The 22,231-nt window shown below is 37.7% G+C and overlaps 1 protein-coding gene across 2 annotated transcripts in view; it reads left to right on the forward strand.

The window, feature by feature from the left end:
* Positions 1-22,231, forward strand: part of LOC136677492 (oxysterol-binding protein 2-like) — a 74,047-nt gene that overhangs the window by 40,537 nt on the left and 11,279 nt on the right. For both annotated transcript variants that reach the window (XM_066655055.1, XM_066655054.1), the window contains exons 3-6: positions 6,919-7,169; positions 16,852-17,050; positions 18,809-18,932; positions 21,085-21,151. In XM_066655055.1, coding sequence (XP_066511152.1) covers positions 6,919-7,169; positions 16,852-17,050; positions 18,809-18,932; positions 21,085-21,151 — 641 coding nt within the window. The remainder of the gene's footprint in view (positions 1-6,918; positions 7,170-16,851; positions 17,051-18,808; positions 18,933-21,084; positions 21,152-22,231) is intronic.

The following is a 22,231-nucleotide window of genomic DNA, read 5'->3' on the forward strand; positions in this document are numbered from 1 at the left end:
CCTAAACTGTCAGTCAAAAGCTTTCTTCATCCCAATTACAGAGAAATAGAGATAGAGAAAGAGAGAGTGGGAGCAGACATTGCACTTAGGGAATTTTTTTTTGTTTGTGTGTGTGTGTATGTGTGCGTATGTTGTGCACGTGTGCGCGTGTCTGTCTGTCTGTCTGTCTGTCTATATGTCTGTATGTATGAGAGTGGAAGTGTGTGCATGTATATGTTTGTTGTGTTGAAATGTTTGTTTTTTGGAGCGTTTATTTAAAATTTTATGAAAATCATGTATCTCCCAAGTTAGTAACTTCAAAGGAGAAGGAAAAGCCTTCTTAACGTTCAATGGAAGTGAATGTAAAAAATTGTATTCCTAATAATATTGGAGCATTTCTATTGGTCCAATCGTCATGAAATTTTCACACAGTGTGAAGGACAGCAGTTGGATTCAAATAATGTAGTAAATCAACAAAAATGGAAATACACATTTTTAGTTGGACAGTGACGGTATACTGTTTAGAATTAAAGCCCTGTGGTAAATAAGGATTGCAGCTGGAGTAAATGGACTTTGCCTATGTTTATTCATCTGGTATTTTAACAGACGTTTTTGATATTCCTTTTAAATTTAAGCTATGGGATAAACCATTGTTTCATTAGCAAAAAATGTACTTCCCACTAGAAATTTTTTTTTCAATAAATTGAGATAAATAGTTTTATAATACATTACGGTCATTATTTTTTTGCCAATTTTTCCCAATTAGCTCAGAACCACCCTCCCTCCCATCTGCCTGGGTTTCCTTCATTGATGTGGAGCTATCACCATTGACCTGGGCTGTTCTCGCCTCAATCCTGAGCTGTCCAATATTTGTTTGCTGCAACATGGCACTTTTCAGCTGAATTTGTTCTCGCTTTGACCCAAAACTCTCAACATGAGAAGAAAATTACAGTTATCTCACTACCTGGGTTAGGGTTAATATTTCAAATAATAAATGCTTGGTCATATAATCAATTTTAGAGCAACCTCACTTTACTGTGTGTGTTAGACTTTCATACACACACACACACACACACATACATATACAGTTGCTTTTTGCTCAGCCTTAATTCCTCCTTTAATTTATGTCCTAAAAGTTGCGATAAATAGTTTTTCAATACATCCCCATTTTCTTTGCCAATTTTTCCAAATTTGCTCAGAACCATCCCCCTTCCTCAAAGATACTGTCTGCCTATAGTTCTTGTATATTAGCTTTCGGACACCCACCTTGGCTAGCTGTGTGCTGAGGGATAAAGGGAAAGGAAGGGCCATCCTGCTCACCCAGAAATAGAAAGTCCCCTGTTACCCACATCTCTTTACCTTTTAGATTGTATTCAAATTTCATGATTTCATGATGAATGGGTAAATGGACAGCATCATGCGGTGTCACTGTCACAGACCTTCAGGGTCCTGGGCTTTTGTGTTTGAGCCCCTCCTCAAGTCACTGTCTGTGATGAGTTCTCCCTGTGTCTGCGTGGGTTTCCTTCCACCATTCAAAAACACATGTTGGTAGATGGATTTGCTATTCAGAACTGCCCATGGCTGTCAGCGTGTGAGTGTGTGTTGCTCAATGATGGACCGGTGCCCCATCCAGGGTGTGCCCAGTGATTCTGGGTAGGCTCCAGACTCAACCCTGAACCGGAAAGTGGTTACAAGCAATTAATGAATGAATGAGTCAATCAATCAATCAATGCATCTACTCAAAATTGCTAAAAATTGCTGTTCTGAAACTATTCTGTTTCTCTTTATCTTTATAATTTTGATGATGAGGCTTTATTGAGTTATGGGTGAAACATAAGTATGAGTTTATCAGCACACAGTGCTGACCTGCTTTATTATGTTGTGAAAGAGTAAAATTTTATTTATAAATGACATCAGAATATTTGAAAATGTCAGCTGCCTTTTTCATTGTGTAATAATTTCATGATAAACATATAAATAATATAATGATACTTGACAAAAATTGTCTTTGAAGTAAAATAAATAAATAAATAAATAATAATCTTTCTGGATATTTGTTTACAATAGTAATGTTATCTGATTGATTGTTTTCTTTTTAGACTGGATTACGTCAGTGTGAACGTGGGCACAATCCATAGGAAAATGGAAAACATTCACCATTACTCCCTTGTGCAGTCTCTTGCGCTGGATGGGTTCTGAGGCGTGTATGTGTGTGTGTGTGTGTGAGTGTGTGTTTAGATGACATGCCACCCTTGAGGCGTGCCTTGCGTGGTAATGATCAGCTCACTGCACACTGTCGACCTTACTATAGGAAGCCATCCATCCTAGCCATTAGTATGTTAGTGTGTGTATGTGTGTGTGTGTGTGTGTGTGTGTGGGTGGGGGGGTGTAATATATGTGTGTTGTGAAAATTATACAAGGTGTACAATGCTGGCTTGAATCATAATGTGAAAACACACACACACACACCCAAGCATGTGTTATTGCATCCAAGGACTTTTTGTGTAAGGGTCGCTGATCAAATTGCCCTTTAGAGAAGTGATCAGCCGTATCAAATATTCTGCTTACACACACACACACACACACGCACGCGCAGTGTTTGACACATACTCTTCTTTCATTTGTGATTTGTTTTTTGACAACTGTTTATTTATAACTATATATAATTGTGAATGTGTGCCTTTTTCATCATCATCATCATTTTCTTCTCCGCTTCTCCATTTCAGGGTCGCGGTTGTGTGCCTTTTTGTGACATTTAAAACCATAAAAAACTATTTAATGCATCAAACTATTTAATACATTCAAAAGCAAAAATCAGTGACATGGTTCCTATCATTGTTTTTTTAAAGTTATCTAATGCCACATGAAACCTGGCAGTTCTGGATTCGCAGTCCTCACTCCTTTAATTAAACAAGTGAAGCAGCTTGCATTGTTTTGCTTGTATTTGCTGAGTAACAAGCTTTAATAATTGGAGATTATAGAAATGCTCAATAATAACACGGCTGAATATTTCTTGCAGATTTTTTCCAGGAGGCAATATCTACTTCACTAATAAAATGTTTCAAGAATATCTCCCTGAGGCAAGTCACATTTCATGTTCTGTCTTGCTGTGGTTCATTTAATGACCTTTTACAAGTAGCAAGAAAAGTACACATCCAAAGTCTGCAAACTTAAAATAGCAGTCTGGGGAAAAAGTGTTGAAAAGGCCAAAGCCCTGTTTCTTCCAGTTATAAAATGACAGAGTCTGAGGCTGAGTGCAGAAAAGGAGAGCATGCTGTATGAGCACAAGTCAAAACTTCAGCAAGTATGCTAATTAAGTCTAAACTCAACAGAAGTCCAATTAGTTTCTGAAGCAGCTACAGTGGCCAAGCTGATGGGGAAAAAAATTAACAATATTAAACAAGCAAAAGTAAAAGCAGGGACAGTCCGGGATATTCTTAGAGCTCTGTCACTCCATCGGTGAATGCTGATGCAGAACATTGCTAATATTTGGGCTTTTTTGGGGGGTCTCAACTTCACCAGAAAATATTTTATCACTGTCTATTCTCAGTGTATGATAATCTTCTTTTGGCTCTTTTGATGTTCTACCATACTTTGCAGGGGTTCTTTCACAGCTAAATTTGATTTGTGCATGTGAAGCAGTGGGAACCAGAAGCACACACACCTTTGAGCTTGATTGCAGTTATAGAAATGTATGTAAATATTGAGTTTAGTGAGGGAGGTTGATAGTAGGTTGGTGTGCAGAGGATAAATAATCACGTGTGTGATTGCATCAAACAACACCTTCAAAGGGCAATGTTCTGGGAGGGCTGCACATTGGTTTGTATAGGTATGTTTTTTTTGAAGAACCACTCTGACAGCCCCTCTGATTATTTTAAAAGAAATTTTGGCTCTCTCTTATTTCTTTGAATAGTTGGAGTGAGCAGGAAAACATTTTAAATCATACAAAGCTTGTAAGTGAGATTGAGTGAGCTAATCTTCCAGGTTGTGTGAACGAATGTATTCCGAACATTACAAAATCATAAAAAGCATAAATCTAATCTGATTTTATAGAAAGCCCCCGTGGAACAGTACATAGCCAATCAGATTGTTTACTTGCCAAGTTATGTTCATAAAGGTACATAGAAATTAAATTATTTTTTGATTTTGTCTTAAATACTATGTGAAATTTCAAGTACTGCCAAGATTTCAACCACTAGTATCTAGCTAAAATGCATGAGCACATCACACTCATTAGTTTCATTGTACAGATCATGCAGTGATATTATTTAATACTTAATCCGACCTGAAAAGGATTACTTGATACTCCACAAAATTTGTGGAAGTGTGAGTCCACACTCACTGCACCACATTAATGAACAATAGAAAACGCTTGCTCTTTAATTCTTATTTTTTCTGTTCTTGTTTTCCAGGATGAGTTATGTCATCTCCACTGACTGTGTAAAAACTGTGTGTATGTGTGTGTGAGGTCTCACAGGATTACATGGACTGTGGTCAGCAGTCACGTTCTTTCACAGAAACATCATTACCCACTCAAACACACACACACACACACTGAGTGCACTGCAGTTGAGTCATGAGGAGTTTAATGTAGTGTTGAGTCTGCTGACGGCTCCTATATGTTCTGCTGAGGAGAGAAAAACCACCCGATCTGTCCATCTCTTCCCTGCCCTGCTCATTCTAGACGGTTGCCAAATCCTCTGTCCTGTTTTTCTCAACGATTTCTAAATCCTGTACCCTATTCTAGTACCCCCAAAGGTTGCAGACTCCCCTGCGTCTGTTCCGCTTTCCCCAAAGGAGGTTTCCAAATCCTCTCCCTCTTGTGCTACTCCTCTAGAGGGTTGCCAAATCCTTTCCTGTTTTACAATGCCTCAAGGCTGCCAAAACTAAGTCTCAAAGGAATGTGCCAAATGGAGTTTGCAAGAGGTCCCACTAATGAGTTCAGTAGTCTCTGTGACCCAAAGTAACTTCTCCACTGCAGTCAGGTTGCTCAACTCTGAGCAGCCATGTCTAAGAAAATAAATTTCATGACTCTGCTCCAAGACATTTCCTCAAAGTCACAAATATGCTGTTTCTGTGTTTTAGAACTGTGCTATGAGTCATAGTCATAATCCCATTGTGCTGTGTGTTTTAGACAATAAAGCTCCTGAGACAATGTATCCAGCACACATCAGCATTCTTCAGCAAACATCATTATTTATCAGCAGTGCCAGCATCTTCTACCATAATATCTACTTTGACAGCCAAACACCAATATTCTCCATCAAAACACCAGAATTCTACTCAAAATCACCAGCATTCACCAGAACACCTGCATTCTTCACCACAATATCTAAAGTGACCACCAGCATGCCAGCATTCTCCACACCAAACACCACAACAATCTCCACCAAAACACAAGCTTCATCCACGATACTGGCAACATTCCCCAAAACACCATCATACTCTACCAAAACATGGATAGCTTCATTCTCCACTATTTTGTTGTTCTAAATCTCATCTTTAAATATCTAGCACCATTATTGACTACCTACTGTCATGTACCATTCATCAATATCCAAAACCAAACACTTAAAGGAAATGCCACTATGCAACATTATTCTCTATTGACATTTTCCTTCCAAGCACCGGTATTATCCATCACATATTCACAATCTTCACCAAACATCAAGTTTTCCCACTAAACCATTAATAACTAACATTTGCCATCAGTATTAACACTGTCCAAAAATCACCAACAAACTCCAGCAGACACTACACTCAATGCCTACCTTTTTTTGACAGCTGTTTTAAAATGTTCCAAAAAAAAAAAATATTCTAGCTAAAAGAGCAAATGTAAACAGTTTAGAACATTCTTGAATAGAACAATTCTATGAATAGGCAGAGAGCAGCCCAGAATCTGTTCAGATGTGTTGTCCTGTGGCTTCTTTGGTGGTTTGAATCCCTGTGGTCTCTTAGTGCAGTCCATTTACTCTATATATAGGGCTTCATTTATTTTAACTGGACATCCATTAGGTTCTGATGTGGCTTATTCCGAACCGGATGCCCAGTGGCTGTCACAATCGATAATGTGTTACACACTCTCTCGCTTAGTGGTACTGTATTGCATGAGAGAAAATGTTTGAGATTTAAGTGTCCATTTGGGAAGTGTTGTTTGTTCATATTTATGAGTGTATGTGTGATATGAGCTAGTTCTCCTCTTGGGGTTTGCGATAAGTGGGATTGTAGCCTGTGAGACAAGCAGTTTCTATGTGTGTGTGTGGGTGTGTGAATATGGTCTCAGGGAACTAGAGCTTTGATTAGAGAGAAGCTGGCATCTGTGCCTCATTAGTTTTAACTGTGGTCAGCAGGGGTCAAGCTCATGGTGATGACTTTTTCATATTAGGCCACATGCAGATTTGTTCATTGTTACATTTCAATATTTAAATTATAGGCTGTATTGAGATTTAGAATTGCATTGCTGTGTCAAAATCATGATCCACCCTTCATTTATTTAATCTCCATCCTTAATTTATTTAAAACTATGCTTTAAATAGTCTTTAAAGCTTTTTGCAGATAAGGAGAAAATCAATGTCCATTCAAGCTTCAAATCTCAAAACTCCACAGGTGGTTTTGCCAATCCTTCCACTGTATGAAGAACTCATCACTGTGCATCTAAAAGGATGCAAACTCCTGAAGGTGTTGACCAAAGTAGACCAAAAAAGATTACATTTACAAATAAATCATTGATCTTGGAACACTGATGGAGTGCAGACTTCAGCGTATGTAAATGTGTTTGAAATTAGTAGATTGTAAGAATCAGAAATATAACCATATCATAAGACTGAACCGGAGGGGTGAAAAAATACTAAAACATTTCCATTCAGAGTTCATCTGCTTCTAGATATATCATGGTAAAATGAAATGATACATTTCTTTCTTTCTTTTGCATGTGTGTAGATGACTCTGGTGAGGAGGAGCCCACATCCCGCTCTGACCGCAGTGAGCTGCAGGGGGCACTGAAAACCTTGGCCAGTAAGCTGGATGACCTGTGTACATGTAATGAGCTGATAGCGAAGCACGGCGCAGCTCTCCAGCGTTCTCTCAGTGAACTCGAGGCCCTACGTGTCCCTCTGGAGGGCAGCGAGAAGATCAAGGCCGTCAACGAGAGAGCCACTCTCTTCCGCATTACCTCCAATGCTATGATCAACGTAAGTAAACACATTACATTTACACATTACATTTAGTTTCGTGTGCAAGTTTTCAGAGCATACAATTCTATTGGTCAATCCTTTTGTATGGAGCAGATTATATGATTATGTGGGTGCAAATGAACAGGTGTGTTATTTATTTATTTAAAGTTACACATATATAGCGCCTTTCTAGAAACCCAAGGACACTTTACAATAAACACAACATTCAATCCACACACTGGTGAGAAGCGGCAGCCAAATGCGCAGCATACTCTCAACCAGGAATGACCATCCACCTGGAGGACTGCATTGAGCACTAGGGTTTTACTCAGGATAGAGTGCCAATCCATATCTGGGCACACACATTCACTCACACATTCATTCACATACACACTCATTCATTCACACACCAAGACAGTTATGAGAGAGTGTTAGAAAGGGGTTAAAGGGATGGATGGATTGAATGGTGGACAAATGTAAATATTATCAACGTAAATATTCTTTCAGATTTGTTTTTTCCAGATAATAGTTAAAACATGAAGGTTAACAAGAGAATTGCTAAGAAATTTCAAACTTCAGTGCCCCTGCTCCACACCTTTTAACAACTCAGTATGAATTGAGGTAAATAACCTTATCAATCTTAAGTCAACTCGTTACAGAGCCTAATGACTGTAGGTAGGATTGAAATAAACAATTAGAAAGAACATTTTATGATTGTACAGGGAATCTGGTGATCTTATTTCACTCATAGAAACCACAGTATGATAATAAAATCATTGTGTTGTTAATTATTCTTCATTCATTCATGCATAAGACAAATGCAGGAAATGCAAAGCATAAACCCCAGGTAAAGTTTCACTCTTTGCTAGCAAAGATGGGTTGCGGCTCACGATATTGTGCCAAACTTTGTGAGAGAATTGTCAAACAGATCCAACACAGTATTTGAACTTTTCAATGCAACATTTCAATGCATTCCACCATATTCTGTCCATAATACTGCAAAAAAGAGAAGAAATGAGAAGAAGAAGAAATCTCTGTCTGTGTAAGTCAACCCTGTTGAAGTGAATGACCCCTTTGAACCATCAGACGGCATGTGATGAGAAACTCATAAGGTGATAATTATAGCCAAACGGGCTTGGGAGCACTTGAACACTTGTTACACTTGTAACATAACACAGTCCACTTCTAGAAATGCAATCTGAAACTTAAACCAGGAGAAAGCTTTCAGTTCTGTGTGGAAACGCTAACACGATCCTAAAGAAAACATAGAAACGTGTGCTCTGGTCAGAGGAGTGTTGGTTCCAGAGTGTTGGGTGATTTGTATATGTGAGTTTCTTATCCCAAGGATTCGGCGTTATTTGAGCAAGACAATGTCAGGCCTCATTTTGTATGTGCAATATCAACATGGCTTTGTAGAGGCAGAGTGTATGTGCTTGAATGATCTGCATACAGTGCAGCTCTGTCTCTTATGGCTCACCATAAAGAGGACAGTAAGGCATCCTGATTGGTATCCTCAATTTCCAAATGATTAAACTGCGTATTTAAACAGAAGAAAGGTGATAAAACACTGTTAACTTGCTTCTGTCCCAACTTATCTTAGAATATGTTGCAGGCATCATTTTCTAATTGTGTTTATATTTACAAAATGCATTTAAGTTGTTCAGTAAAAAAATTTGAATCCTTTTTGTTAAATAAACGTTCAACACAATTAACAAATCACAAATTCTTGTTTACAACGCATGTCCCAACTTTCTGAAAATGAGGTTTGAATGTTGTTAAATGATTCAGTTGTATAGTATACCTATGAACCAACAGATCTAACATAATATAAAAACATTTAAAAATATGGCCAATAAATGTTCATACCCTGTTGGAAGCCAAACTGACATTTGAAATTAAATAAAGTCTGAATTTGGTTTAAGGCTGTTTTTTAATCCCAGACTCCCAGAGACTCATGTCCTTCTTAAGCAGCAATAACTTTAGCTTAGTCCCAAGTCCCCACTACAGAAACACAGCTAATATGATGTCATTGAGTTTGACCCTGGGATGGATCCGAGCAGCAGTCTCATAATAGCCTCCTCCGGCCCGATCGATTCCACTGCTGCATATTCCTCAGTTTGTTGTTCATTGTGTGCTTTTGGCTTGAATGGTCAATGCGGTGATGAATGCAGGGACCGATTTTAGTGGACATGGTTTTATTTCCCCTCCTCGGATCAATATGGCAGAGTATATATTTAAATGGCCATGCTTGGTCAATTTTACCATTGTTCTTAATCAAAGCTCTCCTACAAGGACTGGTAGATGGTGTGATTTTCACTGATTTTGTGCATGTGCATGTGTGTCTGAGTTTTGGGAGCCATTATATACAAATGCACAACTAAACCTATTACAGCAGTCCTTTTGGAGCTGGATTTGTTTTCCCTGCAAAAATTCTCATTAGGTAACCAATGAGTTTTGAAAATCAGCTAGGTGCTATTTATGGTTGTTTAGTGAAATTGTGCAGATTATTCAACTTACATCAAATTCTCAGAAAAATCATGCTGAAAATATAATACACTCCCTTTTGTCTTTTTATTTAATTAAAAAAATGGTGTGCACCTTTTACTTTTCCTTCAGACAAATTCAAATACAAATACAAATTCACAGGTACTACATTTCCCATAATGCCCATGTACCTTTTCAAACCTTGAGCAGTTAAAACTTTCAGACATGGATTAGTATTTACTTGTTGCTTGTCCAACCTGGCAACAATCACTATGAGAGAATTTGTGGGCTGGCAAATCCGGCCATTGCTGTATTGTTAGCTTGGTTTATTTTATACGATCAGGAGAGGAGAGTTTACAATGAGGAAGGAAAAGCAACACACACACACACACACACACACACACACACACACACACACACACACACACACACACACACACACACACTTCTCACTCTGAAACATTAGAGGAGTTCCAAAGCTTCCCTTTACCCACCTACTCTCTGACGAAAGGAAGACATACACACACACAGACAAACACACATAATCAGACATTCTAAAGAGAGTGATTCCAGGTAGGTACTGCTGTTTCTCTTTAGGTTCCCACTGGCAGGCTTAAGAGTTGTTCTAAAATAGATCTGTATGTTGTGTTTATATAAAGTGATCTTATTCACAACCACCGTAACAGGTTTCATGGAGATATTATGTTTCTGTGTTGTGGTTCCCCTGAGCTTTAGTTTATGGGTTTTGTGTGTACCTGGCAACAACAGCAATTATAAATAGCCTGTTTGATTTTCTTTCATGTGTTGTAATCTTCTGGTACCTCATACTGAATTTGAAATCTTAGTGCAATGTTATGTGAGAGTTGAACAGCTATATTGTCTTTTATATTAGACTAATGTTCTTATATATAAAGCCTATATCTTTGCCTGCTCCCAAAAAAAAACGGTGGAGAAAAATCCTTTTTTCATTTGAGTTGACAGCTATTCATACCTGCTCATCCAATATACCTTCTTATATGAAGGATCATAGGGAATCCTCCTATGCTGCAGCTTCAGCTTCTACCCTTTGGGAAAAGCTTTACAGCAGATTTTGGGACATTGCTGAGACATTGTAAGAATTTGATTATGAAAGCATTTTTGAGATCAGGTACAGATGTTGGATGAACAGTTTTGGATCACAAATGCTACTTCAACTCATCAGAAAGTTTCTCTGGAATTCTCAATGCACAGAACAAATATCCACTTCTCCACAACCCAGTGTTCAGGGGCCTTATACCAGTCTAGCCCACACTTGTGATTTAGCATGGTGAGCTTAGGCTCATGTTCAACAGTTCTAGAAGTCCTATTTAAGGGCTGTTCAATGAAGATCATATAAACTATTTGTACATAATGGTTGCACCTTAAATTTGCTGTATTCACTTATTTTTAGGGGTGTCTGCAAACAAAGAAATTTGTACAAAGAACAAACACATACAAACAACACATGTTAGCATAACAATTAATGTTGATTACCTCTGCATGTTTTCGTGTGTTTCGAAAATATATTTGTGTTTGCTAGATTAGTTCTTTGTTGTAGCAATAAATGTAACAATGCTTCTTGGCAATAAATCTTATACTGTTGGAAAGCCTGTTGATTTTCCATTTAATTGGTAACACGTTTGTAAGGAACATGCATTTGTGGGATGAACAGTAGAGCTGAGTATGTGGGTTGCACCTATGAAAAATGCTAAAAACTGCTTATTTTGCTGTTGCTATTGATACTTGTTTGAACTTCTGGCACCCCCAGTTGCTGATTGGCAGCATCTGTGAGGATGGGCCCTACTACAGTGGTCTGTTGGAGTCTGCTCCAAGAACCGGCATGCCACATTTTACTGATCTGGATAGGGCCCAAGCAATAGGGTAACTTCAAGCTGGTGTCCCGCAAAACCAAGTTGTGGCATTATTTGGAGTGAGCCGTAGTACCATCTCTAAATTGAAGGCAAAGTTCCATATAACAGGGAATGTCAGAGACAGGCCGCAAAAAAGTGGGTGTCCCAAGAAGACGACACACGAAGAAGATCATTTCCTCACCTTGTTAGCACTTACGTACTGTAGGCTGTCTTCTACAGATTTGCAGTCAAGGTTTGCAGGGTGATATGGCCGACAGCTCTCTGCCTGGACAATCCAGAACAGACTGTATGCAGCCAATCTCCTGTCTCAATGGGCTGCCAGGAGGCCTGCCATGGCTGCCTTTCACTGTCAGGCCCATTTAGGCTGGTGTCTGCAACATGTACACTAGAACCTGAACATATGGAGGAACGTTATGTTCAGTGATGAGTTCAGATTCTGCTTATGACAGTTGGATCGTAGGGTCACAGTGTGAAGAATGCACCGATATGATGAAGATATGCACCGATAGAGTAACATCTTGTGATGGTGTGGGGTGGGATCTCCCTCACTGGAAAAACAAGGTTTGTCATCATTGGAGGCAATGTAAATGCAGAGAGATATTGAGATGAAATTCTGCAACCAGTGGCAATCCCATATCTCCACAGTCTGGGACCAAACTCTAACCTCCAAAATGACAACATTCACCCGCACAGAGCAGTGTTTATCAGAGACTACCTCCAGAATTTGGGAGGTGAGAGGATGGAATGGCCTGCCAGAGTCCTGACCTCAACCCCATTGAACACTTGTGGGAACATGGCGTGCTCTTCGTGCCACAGTGACCAACACAACCACGTTGGCTGACTTGTGACAAATGTTGGTTGAAGAATGGGATGCCATCCCACAGCAGTGTGTGACCAGGCTGGTGAAGAGAAGGAGCCTGGCTGTTGTAGCTGTGTATGGCTCTTGCACACGCTACCGAGTGTTCTGTTTGTTAAATGAATAAATTGTTAAACTGCCAATATGTCTTGTTTCTTCAAACTTCAATCATCCAGTCCACCAAACACCAAACGAGTCAGTGGCAGAATAAGCTGTTTGGCATCGAACGAGAGGATTTGGCAAATTATTCATGGGCACAACCCACATACTCACCTCTACTGCTCATCCCACAAATGCATGTTCCTTACAAATTTGGCACCATTTTACACAGAAATTAACAGGTTTTCCAATGGTATAAGATTTATTGCCAAGAAACATTGTTACAACAAAGAAGTAAGCTACCAAACACAAATTTCCTTATTATTTATGCTATGTTTATATAAAGAGAAAGAGAGAAATTCTCAAAATTATATGGCGATATAATGGGCTTTGTGTGTGTGTATGTGTGTGTGTGTGTGAAGTAAAAATGTGACAGTGAAAGAAAGATTACATTTAAATGTAATATTTTATAATAAAATTTGATTGGCTGTCCACAGCGTTAATGTCTTCACTTTTGTGATGAGTGTGAATTTGAATTAAGCACTAGATACTTTCCAATTTGGACACTGACAATACGCATAGCTTATCCTATATATTCAGAAAAGTATCTAAAAAATATGGGATGGTCAGAGGCAGCTGTGCAATAGCCTAAGGTCCTCAACCTCTGTGCCAAGATTTCAATGCCTTTGCTGACCAGTGGTATTTAGGGTAATAAGGAAACTTTAATTAGTAATTAGTGACTTAATTATAATGCTGCAGCTTTGTAACTAAATGAAATGCATTAATTGCTTTGTCCTGCATTTAAATAATAGCCCAGATTAAAGTTTAATGTATGGCCTAAAATAGACACCCATAGATGGTCCACTTGGAGTTCTTAACAGTAAAATGTGGAAGCTTCTAAGTTAGAGATCATAAAGTTTCAGTTCCGTTGAAGCTCTCCCATGTGCTGCTCACACTTCAAGCATCAGCTGCTGGAGAAACACTGCTGACCCCTTGTGCTTATAAATAACTTTATAAGAAGAATAGCTCATTAATAGGAATTTAGTGAGTGTGTCCTCTCAGTAGAATATTTTAAATGCTTACATTATATAACAAGAAAATGTTGTAGATTATATTAATGTCAGTGTTAGTATCAGTGTAACTATTAGTATATTATATGTGTTAAGATCTTTTATAACATTTGTATTTTTGTTTCAACATGATTGTTGAGGGATTGATGAATAATCCCTCAAAAGGATTATTCATTCATTCATTGTCTGTAACCGCTTATCCAGTTCAGGGTGGCAGTGGGTCTGGAGCCTACATGGAATCACTGTGTGCAAGGCAGGAACACAGTCTTTCACAGGGCAACACAAGCTCACACACTCATACCAATGTGTGGTTTTGGTTTGTGGGAAAAAAACGAAGCACCTGCAGGAAACCCATGTAGACATGAGGAGAACACATCACACTCCTCACAGACAGTCACCTGGAGCGGTTCTTAAATCCACAACCCCACAGGCCCTGGAGCTGTGTGACAGTGACACTGTCTGTTGTGCCACTGTGCTGCCCCCACTATGCTTTAAATTCAAATAAATATCAACAAAACTGGAAGCACAGGAGCGTATGAGTCACTATGTGTTTATAAATGCATGCTAACCTTAACAAATATGTTTTAAGCTGGATTTTAAAACACCCATTATGTTTAGATTCTCAATACTCTCTGGAATGCTATGAAATCTTCTACCAACTGAGCTGTAAGCGATCGTAGGACTGGAAATAAGCCAGCCACAGCTGAGCAAATGGTCTCTCATGTTTACTCTGCAGACGTATTCCCTAGTGTCCACTTTATGAATTTTTTACAAAAGTGAAATCAAAATGCAACTTACATAATAATTCTGAAGAAAATGACAAATGCAGTAATGCAGCTTATAAGCCCATTAGAGGTTTTTGTTTATACTTGGTTTATGTTTTAAGTCACTGAACACAATCTTGCTTTTAAATTTGAAGTATAATTTTATTATCTTCTGTGTGTTTGAAATTGAACAAAAAATAAAATAAAGTGACTTATGGAGAGGAGTGTTACAAGATTTGATTGCTCTATCTAGTTCAGGGCTCATATTCGACCTTGATGGAGATGAATGTGGAAACATCTGAAATATCTCTCTCTCTCTCTCTCTCTCTCTCTCTCTCTCTATCTATCTATCTATCTATCTATCTATCTATCTATCTATCTATCGTTACACTCATATAGTATCTTTCTAGACACCCAAAGATGCTTTACAATCAACAGTGCACAGAACTCAATTTCATTCAATGTTAAATTCACACACACACACACAAACTCAATTTTTTTTTTAGATATTTCTTTATAATTTTTTTTTTATATAATTTTATTTTTTTTCTTATAGCCAGTTCACTTAACCTGCATGTTTTTGGACTGTCTGAGGACACCGGAGACCCTAAAAGAGACAGGGAGAACTTTGAATCTCCACCAAGTTATTAATTTGAAGTCTATCTGTCCATTTGACTTATTCTAAGTACACTAAACCATAGAGCCTTCTTACTGGATAGTATTTTTCTCTGACCTACAGTAACCTTTGTAATGCAGCCAGATTTTATGTGCATCATACTTTTCTGGCATGAGCTTTCCATGACCCATAGTAGCCTTGTATTTAAGTCAGGGACACCTGCATGTATGCTGCATGTATATGTGTGTGTGTGTGTGTGTGTGTATATATATATATATATATATATATATATATATATATATATATATATATATGAATGTATGTAAATGTGTTAGTTTGTGTGTGTGCGTGTGTGTTTGTGTGACGGAGGGGTGAGTGGGTGGGTGCGTGTGCATGAGTGTATGCACACACGTGAAATTAATGACAGAAAGTAACCTCTCTTCTCTGTTGCTTAGTTGCCAACTCTGCACAAACAAGTTTTCAAAAGAATTTAGAACCCTGTTCCCAAATCTAAATATGGTGATTTTCTGAGTCTGTGTGTGTGTGTGCATATAGGATGTGTGTGTGTATATATCATAGTCATCAAATGCAGTATATTTTCACTTCTGCTTTCACCTGAATGACAGCCATTTCTGCTGTACGTATTGCCATGGATTCCTTACATGGGAAGGTCTTCTGGTTAAATCAGCCGTGCAGAATGTTTCTCTCTGAAGGTTCATTAGTTATAGTAGAGATATAGTGTGACATTCTTTTAGACTAAATGAGCACACTTCTGTTCTGTCTGAGGATAGAATAATAGGGAACGTATTATAGACTCCTAGTAAGAGGAATGGAAAGTGTGGTTGTGGCGAGAAAAATGTCACTCTCTAGGATAGTGCATTATAAATTGGTAAACGTTTATTATTTTCCAGTCATGTGCTTAAAGGTACTATGTGGACACAGTTGGTTTTTCAGTTATGAGCAGTTATTGGAAAACAATAGTCTACATCAATCTAATCTATTTTGACCAATTTCATTATTTACAATAAATATGCCACTATCCATTTATCTGCTGTCTGTTCTTTAAAACTGGTCACACATCAGATTCTCTTCTAGAGTGATAATGTTATTTAGTTTTTGCTGATGAAAATAATGTCAATATTATGTATACTCAAAAGCAAAAGTCACTTTTACTGTTTGAATTTTCTGACCGGTTGTAGTACACTACAGGAAGTGTAGGTGGATATATAGCTTCAGCTGTTCACATTTAAGATGGGTTTTATTGCCATTCCAGCTATACACAAGTATACAGTGAAACCAAACACGTAGTACTCATTTATATTATATTGTTGGTATTTGGCAAGAGTTTAGAACTATTTTTTTTTATCATTAATAAATTGTTTGTGAATATAGTGTTACAATCTCTCCCAAGGGTTTTTACTGGTACAGTGTGTTTACCAGCCTGGTGAATTGAACCACAATGAGCCAAACAGTGTTATCTACTACACTATATGAATTTGCTTATTTCACAGAAAAAACAATTTTAAACATGGCCAATTCCATGAATTTGCTGGGTCTCCTCACAAACCATTATACGATGCTACCTACTGTTAGAATTTAACCATTTCTGTTCTGGTTTTGTGTTGTTTTGATCTTTTGTCTTTTTCTTGTTTGATCTCCTTTATGTTTCCCTTATAGCCACACCCTGCACCTGTGAGCTGGAGTTGGTCATGTGAGCAAGTTCACAGGTGTTCCCAGTTGTGTCTCATTTTTACACGGTTCATGTTGTTACTCAGTAGTAGATTGTCACAGACAGACACTATTTTGACTAATGGTTTTGCTGTTACAAGGAAAGTGAGAGGAATCTACATATTGGTTCAATGAATCAATGAATCAAACAGAAATAATGAACAGTTGTGGCCCTGTGTGTCCTGTCCCTGCAGGCATGTCGTGATTTCCTAGAGCTGGCCGAGAGCCACAGCCGCAGATGGCAGCGAGTCTTGCAGCATGAGCGAGAGCAGCGCACTCATCTGGAGGAGACCATCGAGCAGCTGGCCAAACAGCACAACAGCCTGGAGAGAGCGTGGAGAGAAGCACCCACACACTCCACCAACACACCAGACACACCCTCCACACACACCGGTGAGCTGAGCCACCCGAGCCACACCAGAGAGGAAGGTTTAACAGCCATCTTACTCTCTTTCTGTCTCTATATCTATCTTTTTCTTTTTTATAAGAACAAATCAGCGAGTTAAAACAAACCACTGACTTAAGTGTGTTAAAGCAGCAAACCTCTAGCATGTAGACAACCTGCAGCTAGGAGGGCCTGGTAAAACAACATCTTAATCTGAGTCTCAGTTTAGTATCTGATGTCCTCTAAACATTGATTCCCACATTCTTATGTAGCTGTTGGTAGGTTGGAGTGTATTATGAATGTTATGAATTGCTGTATAATATAAATAGTAAACTGTTGGCTCTCTGGTATTATCATTAAATTATTAAATAAAAGTGGGCAGGCTGGATCAATAAGGACTTTATGGTAGTAATTTATGGAGAAGTAGTAAGTTGATTTTACAAATAATATGTTGTATTTACTAATAAATTAAATGTCAATATCATATTTGTTGCTAAAGGAATAATGATCTGTTTATGAGTAAAGTGCAAATGGGTGAGGACTGATGTTATTGCATGATGTTCATGTGAGGTACAATAACTGTGTTTGTACATTACACTGTACCTGCCCATTTAAAGACCAAATAGAAATAAGTGAAAGAGTAGTATAATTTAGTGACATCTCAGAAACTGGAATTTAATTTATGGCTAAATACAAATTGATACCATATTATTACTGATATAAGCTGAGCAAAGTAAACAAAATTACATTCCATCTGTCCTCTTACATTATTTTCCACATACTATGGATAACATTTCTTTGATGTTTTGTGCTATATTTTTTCCTCTTCCATTTTTCAGAGTCCACCAAATTGTTCTGTAAGGCTTGCTTTTTCTTTTTTTTGTTTTGGTTGGAGCATGGACATGATGATAAAAAGAGACTGTACTACAATAATTAACAATATTTAAGTGTGCTTGCTTAATGCAGTGTGGATGAAGTTCTTAATTCTGTAAAAAAAAAAAAAAAAAAAAAAAGTATTTGCCCCTTCCTAGCTTCTTCTTTTTTCATAACGGTCTCACACATATTTCTGTTGTCCACTAAATTTAATGTAAGATAAAAATCTAAATGAGTAAACATAAAATTATGCATTTATATAATAGCCCATTTATTGAATATCAAGATTTATTTATTATTTGACTACATTGAAGTGTTTCTCAGGATGCACTACTCATCTGAGATCTGCCCACAGCACCTCAATGGGATATTATTGGAGCCTTTTTTTTTCTTTTGAAAACATAGAGGTGGACTTGCTTGAGCCTTGGGTCACAAACTGACTGTTGGATATTCTCTTTCAAGATATGATTATGATTTCAAAATTAGTAGTGTCCAAGTGTCCTTACCAAATCAAAGCAGCCACACTAACATTACCCATCATGTTTGACTGTAGTTATGGTTTTATTTTGAAATGTGGGGTTGGCTTTATGCCACAGCCCAATGGGCTGTTTTCCCCTTTTATTTAGTTTGTAAGTGAAATCATAATCAATCTTATTTGGCTTTTTTTTAAATGTACAAAATATACAAAAAAAAATCTCTTTAAGTATCAAAGTGAAAACAGATTTCTATGAGATAATGCCAGTTTATTATAAATATATAATGCTAAGTAAGTGGTGCTGTCCACTCTGTGGGAAAGTACATGGAAGGGGAAATATACAAATAATTTATTTTACAGTGCTGTAGCTTTGTGTACATATATGCATATGTCTGTTTGAGTTGTGTATTGTCTGCAGGAGTGAGTGAGAGGCCCCGGAAAGAGGAAGCAAGTGATGAAGATGAAGATACAGAGTACTTTGATGCCATGGAGGATTCACCTGCATTCATCACAGTGACTGCCACAGATCCCACACAACATAGGTCAGACACACACACACACACATACACACAGAGCTCTTGCTATCCTTTTAAGAAGTGTGTATAAGTTAAATAACATTTTACATTACACTGATCAAAAAATCCACTTCAAGAATATTTAGATACTTTAGCAAAAATAACAAAAAAAATATCAACTGAAAAATAAAGGGAGTGTCGCTGTCACACATCTCCAGAGACCTGAGTTTGTGGGTACAAGCCCAGCTTGGGGTGACTGAGGAGTTTGGTGTGTTCTCCCTGTATCCACGTAGGCTTCCTACAGGTGCTCCAGTTTCCTCCAATGGTCCAAAACACACATTGGTATCTGAATTGACAACTAAAAATTGTCCATAAGTGTGTTAAGGGGGTAAGCGGTTACAGAAAAATAATGAATGAAATTGGAAATTAAACTAACTCAGACACATCATGCACTACTGTGTACATGTTCTGGTTCATATACTTAGTCTCATTGTCAGTAGATATTGGAATTTCATTCTCTGTAAACATAAGCATTAATGTCTCCAAATGCTCCTGAGTCAGTGAGCTTCATAGCCTATTCTTAAAAAATGTAAGGTTTAGAGGCTTTTCTCACATACACTTGAATGCACAAAAGTCTCAACAGCAATGTATATGCCAGTCTAATTGCATGGTAAACGTGTGTGAGGTGGTTATACTGTGGGAGGATTAGGATTTAGCAGAGTCTGTGCAATTTATACAGATTTATTTTACACCCAAAACACAAAAAGCTCTTATTTCTGTAGTGTGTGTGTGTGTGTGTGTGTGTGTGTGTGTGTGTATTTGTGCATGTGCACCCAGGGTGGGTGGGTGTCTTCTCCTGTAGGCCATTTTAATGAGAGTTTGTTGTGCAGGTTCACTGCGTGTTTTGGTTTACTCAAGTTTTCTTTTCATTATCCAAAATATCTGCCTTCAGCTTAAGTTACACACACATACACTCACACACACTAATACCCCTGGCAAAAATAATGGAATCACTACACTTAGAGGACATTCACTTTGATGTTTTACTTGAGTTGTGAAGCATGAGTTTCACAAACAAACAAACGAACAAACAATAAATAAATAAATAGATAAATAGAGCTGGGTTCTCAAACAGCATTTAATCAGCTTTGCATGACAGAGCCTTGTTATGGACCTTTTTTCCCACCATAAGTTTGTTACTTGAGATCTGTTACCTTCATTAGGTATGTTCAAATACATTTTTAATAACATACACACACCTTATCAATAAAGTTGACATTTTATAACATGCAGTATTCTTTTTTATCTGATAAAACACAAGGAATAATTCAAATATATTCCATATTCCTTCTTAAAACATTTAGAAATTGATGCCTGCACACATTCTAAAAAAGTTGTGACAGAACCATGGTTACCACTGTGTTACCTCAGTTTTCCTTTTAGTTATAAAATTTTATCATTTGGGAACTGAGGATACAATATATGATTCCGACTCCTGGTCACTGAGTTAATATGTCTTTCCTGAATGAAAGTTCAGTCCTCTTTGTTCTGTGGCAAGATGCTTTATCACCGCATATCATACATGAGTAGGGAACTGTGGACATTTCCTTCAGGCAGTAATCTTTAAATCTTTCATTAGATTGGCACAAAAGATCAGCTTCATCTTCTTGCTAATGTAAATTTGTGATTTATGACAACACACTCCATGATTGCTTCTCTTTAGCCCAGTCGTAAGATGTTTTCTGCTGTTTAGGTGTTAGTGCTGCTTTTTATATTTAAATCCAATCCCGTTCAGCTGACTACGTGCAGTTCTGTCAGAAATATTGAGTCCTATTTTCACCCATAGGTTTTATCATTTTTTGGTTTAAAGGCATATTGCTTTGGAAATACTATCCTGATGTTCTAATGCCTTCACCTCTATGAAATAAAAAGTCTGGGTGAACATCTGATTGTGCTGATTCCATTGTTATTGCCAGGGCTTGTAGATGGTTTTATAAGACTGTGATTGTGAACTGCAGCCCTGTACTGTTTTTCTTTAGTGCAGACTGCTGCATTGAAAAATATTTTAATTTATCTAGGTTTAGGTTTAGGCTTGAATACTATAGCAGTTAATTGTAGTAATGAACCCCATAAACGTGTGTGTATGTGTGTGTGTGTGTGTGTGTGTGTGTGATTGCAGGCGTTCACAGAGTAATTTAAGTGGTGCCAGTGGTGGACAGCCTAGTGACTGGAACCTGGAGGATCATGTGAGTTTCACATTTATTCTTTATACTTATCTGAGACCAGTTCATTTTTTCCAGTTGACCTTCACTTACTTTTTTTTATAGTAACTGGACAAGTTTACATGGGCATTGGCAGAAATTCCAATAAAAATATTATGTAACATGCATGTAATTTGTAATATATGCTATTTGGATCATTTTTATATGTATGAAGGCTTCAATGGAAACAACAGGTAAGGTGTAAGATTTTTGCATTATCACAAGGCAAATCAGTCAATGTCACTGTCAAAAATGCTACAATTTCTCATTAAAGTGAATGTTTCTGTCAATGTCCTGTCAGGAAATAGTATGTATATGTGAGCAGGGCATGAGTAGGCCGGAATAAACAGGGTCTCCTGCTTTTATAAAATGCATACATTACACAGTAACACTAATCCATATCCCATCTGAATAAGGCTCTTATAACAATGGATAGTAAACCAATGTTTATATATTTATAAAGGCTTATTCCAACAAGTGTCAGTTGCCTTAAACCTTTCTAAATGCAAAATTGCTTAAAGGAGCCTTTATTATTACAAAATTTTTATTGGAATAAACCTTACATTAATATTAATGTAATTTTATGTTAGATAATGAAATTCATGAGCACATACACATTTACACTAGTGATAAGGAACAGCAGACAGTCAGCCTTGATGCCCAGGGAGCAGCTGGGTGTTAGGAGCCTTGCCCAGTTTTCTTCCAGTTGTGGCGACTTTCTGGTCCCAAGCTTCACTAACCTTTAGGCATTGGCTGCAAAAAAGAATTCTTAGCTTTTAGCTGTATAGGGGGCTTAATCCAATGTGAGGGACAATTTTTGTCCAAATGTTCTTCCATGATTCTTTTCAAATACTGAAGGGCAGGTTTCAATATTGAGAAAGAACTGAGCTGCTTCATATCATAACATATGTATATTGATGTCACCAGAGTCACCTACTGTTTGTATGAAAACAAATTAATGAATTGGCATGCCATTGGATAAACTCCCAGTTGAACACACACAAACAAACACTGTGTGTTTTCAGTCGCTTCCTGAGGCACTACACACACCGATCCTGTGTCATT

Source organism: Hoplias malabaricus, chromosome X2 (genome assembly GCF_029633855.1).
Source record: "Hoplias malabaricus isolate fHopMal1 chromosome X2, fHopMal1.hap1, whole genome shotgun sequence".
Lineage (NCBI taxonomy): Eukaryota > Metazoa > Chordata > Actinopteri > Characiformes > Erythrinidae > Hoplias > Hoplias malabaricus.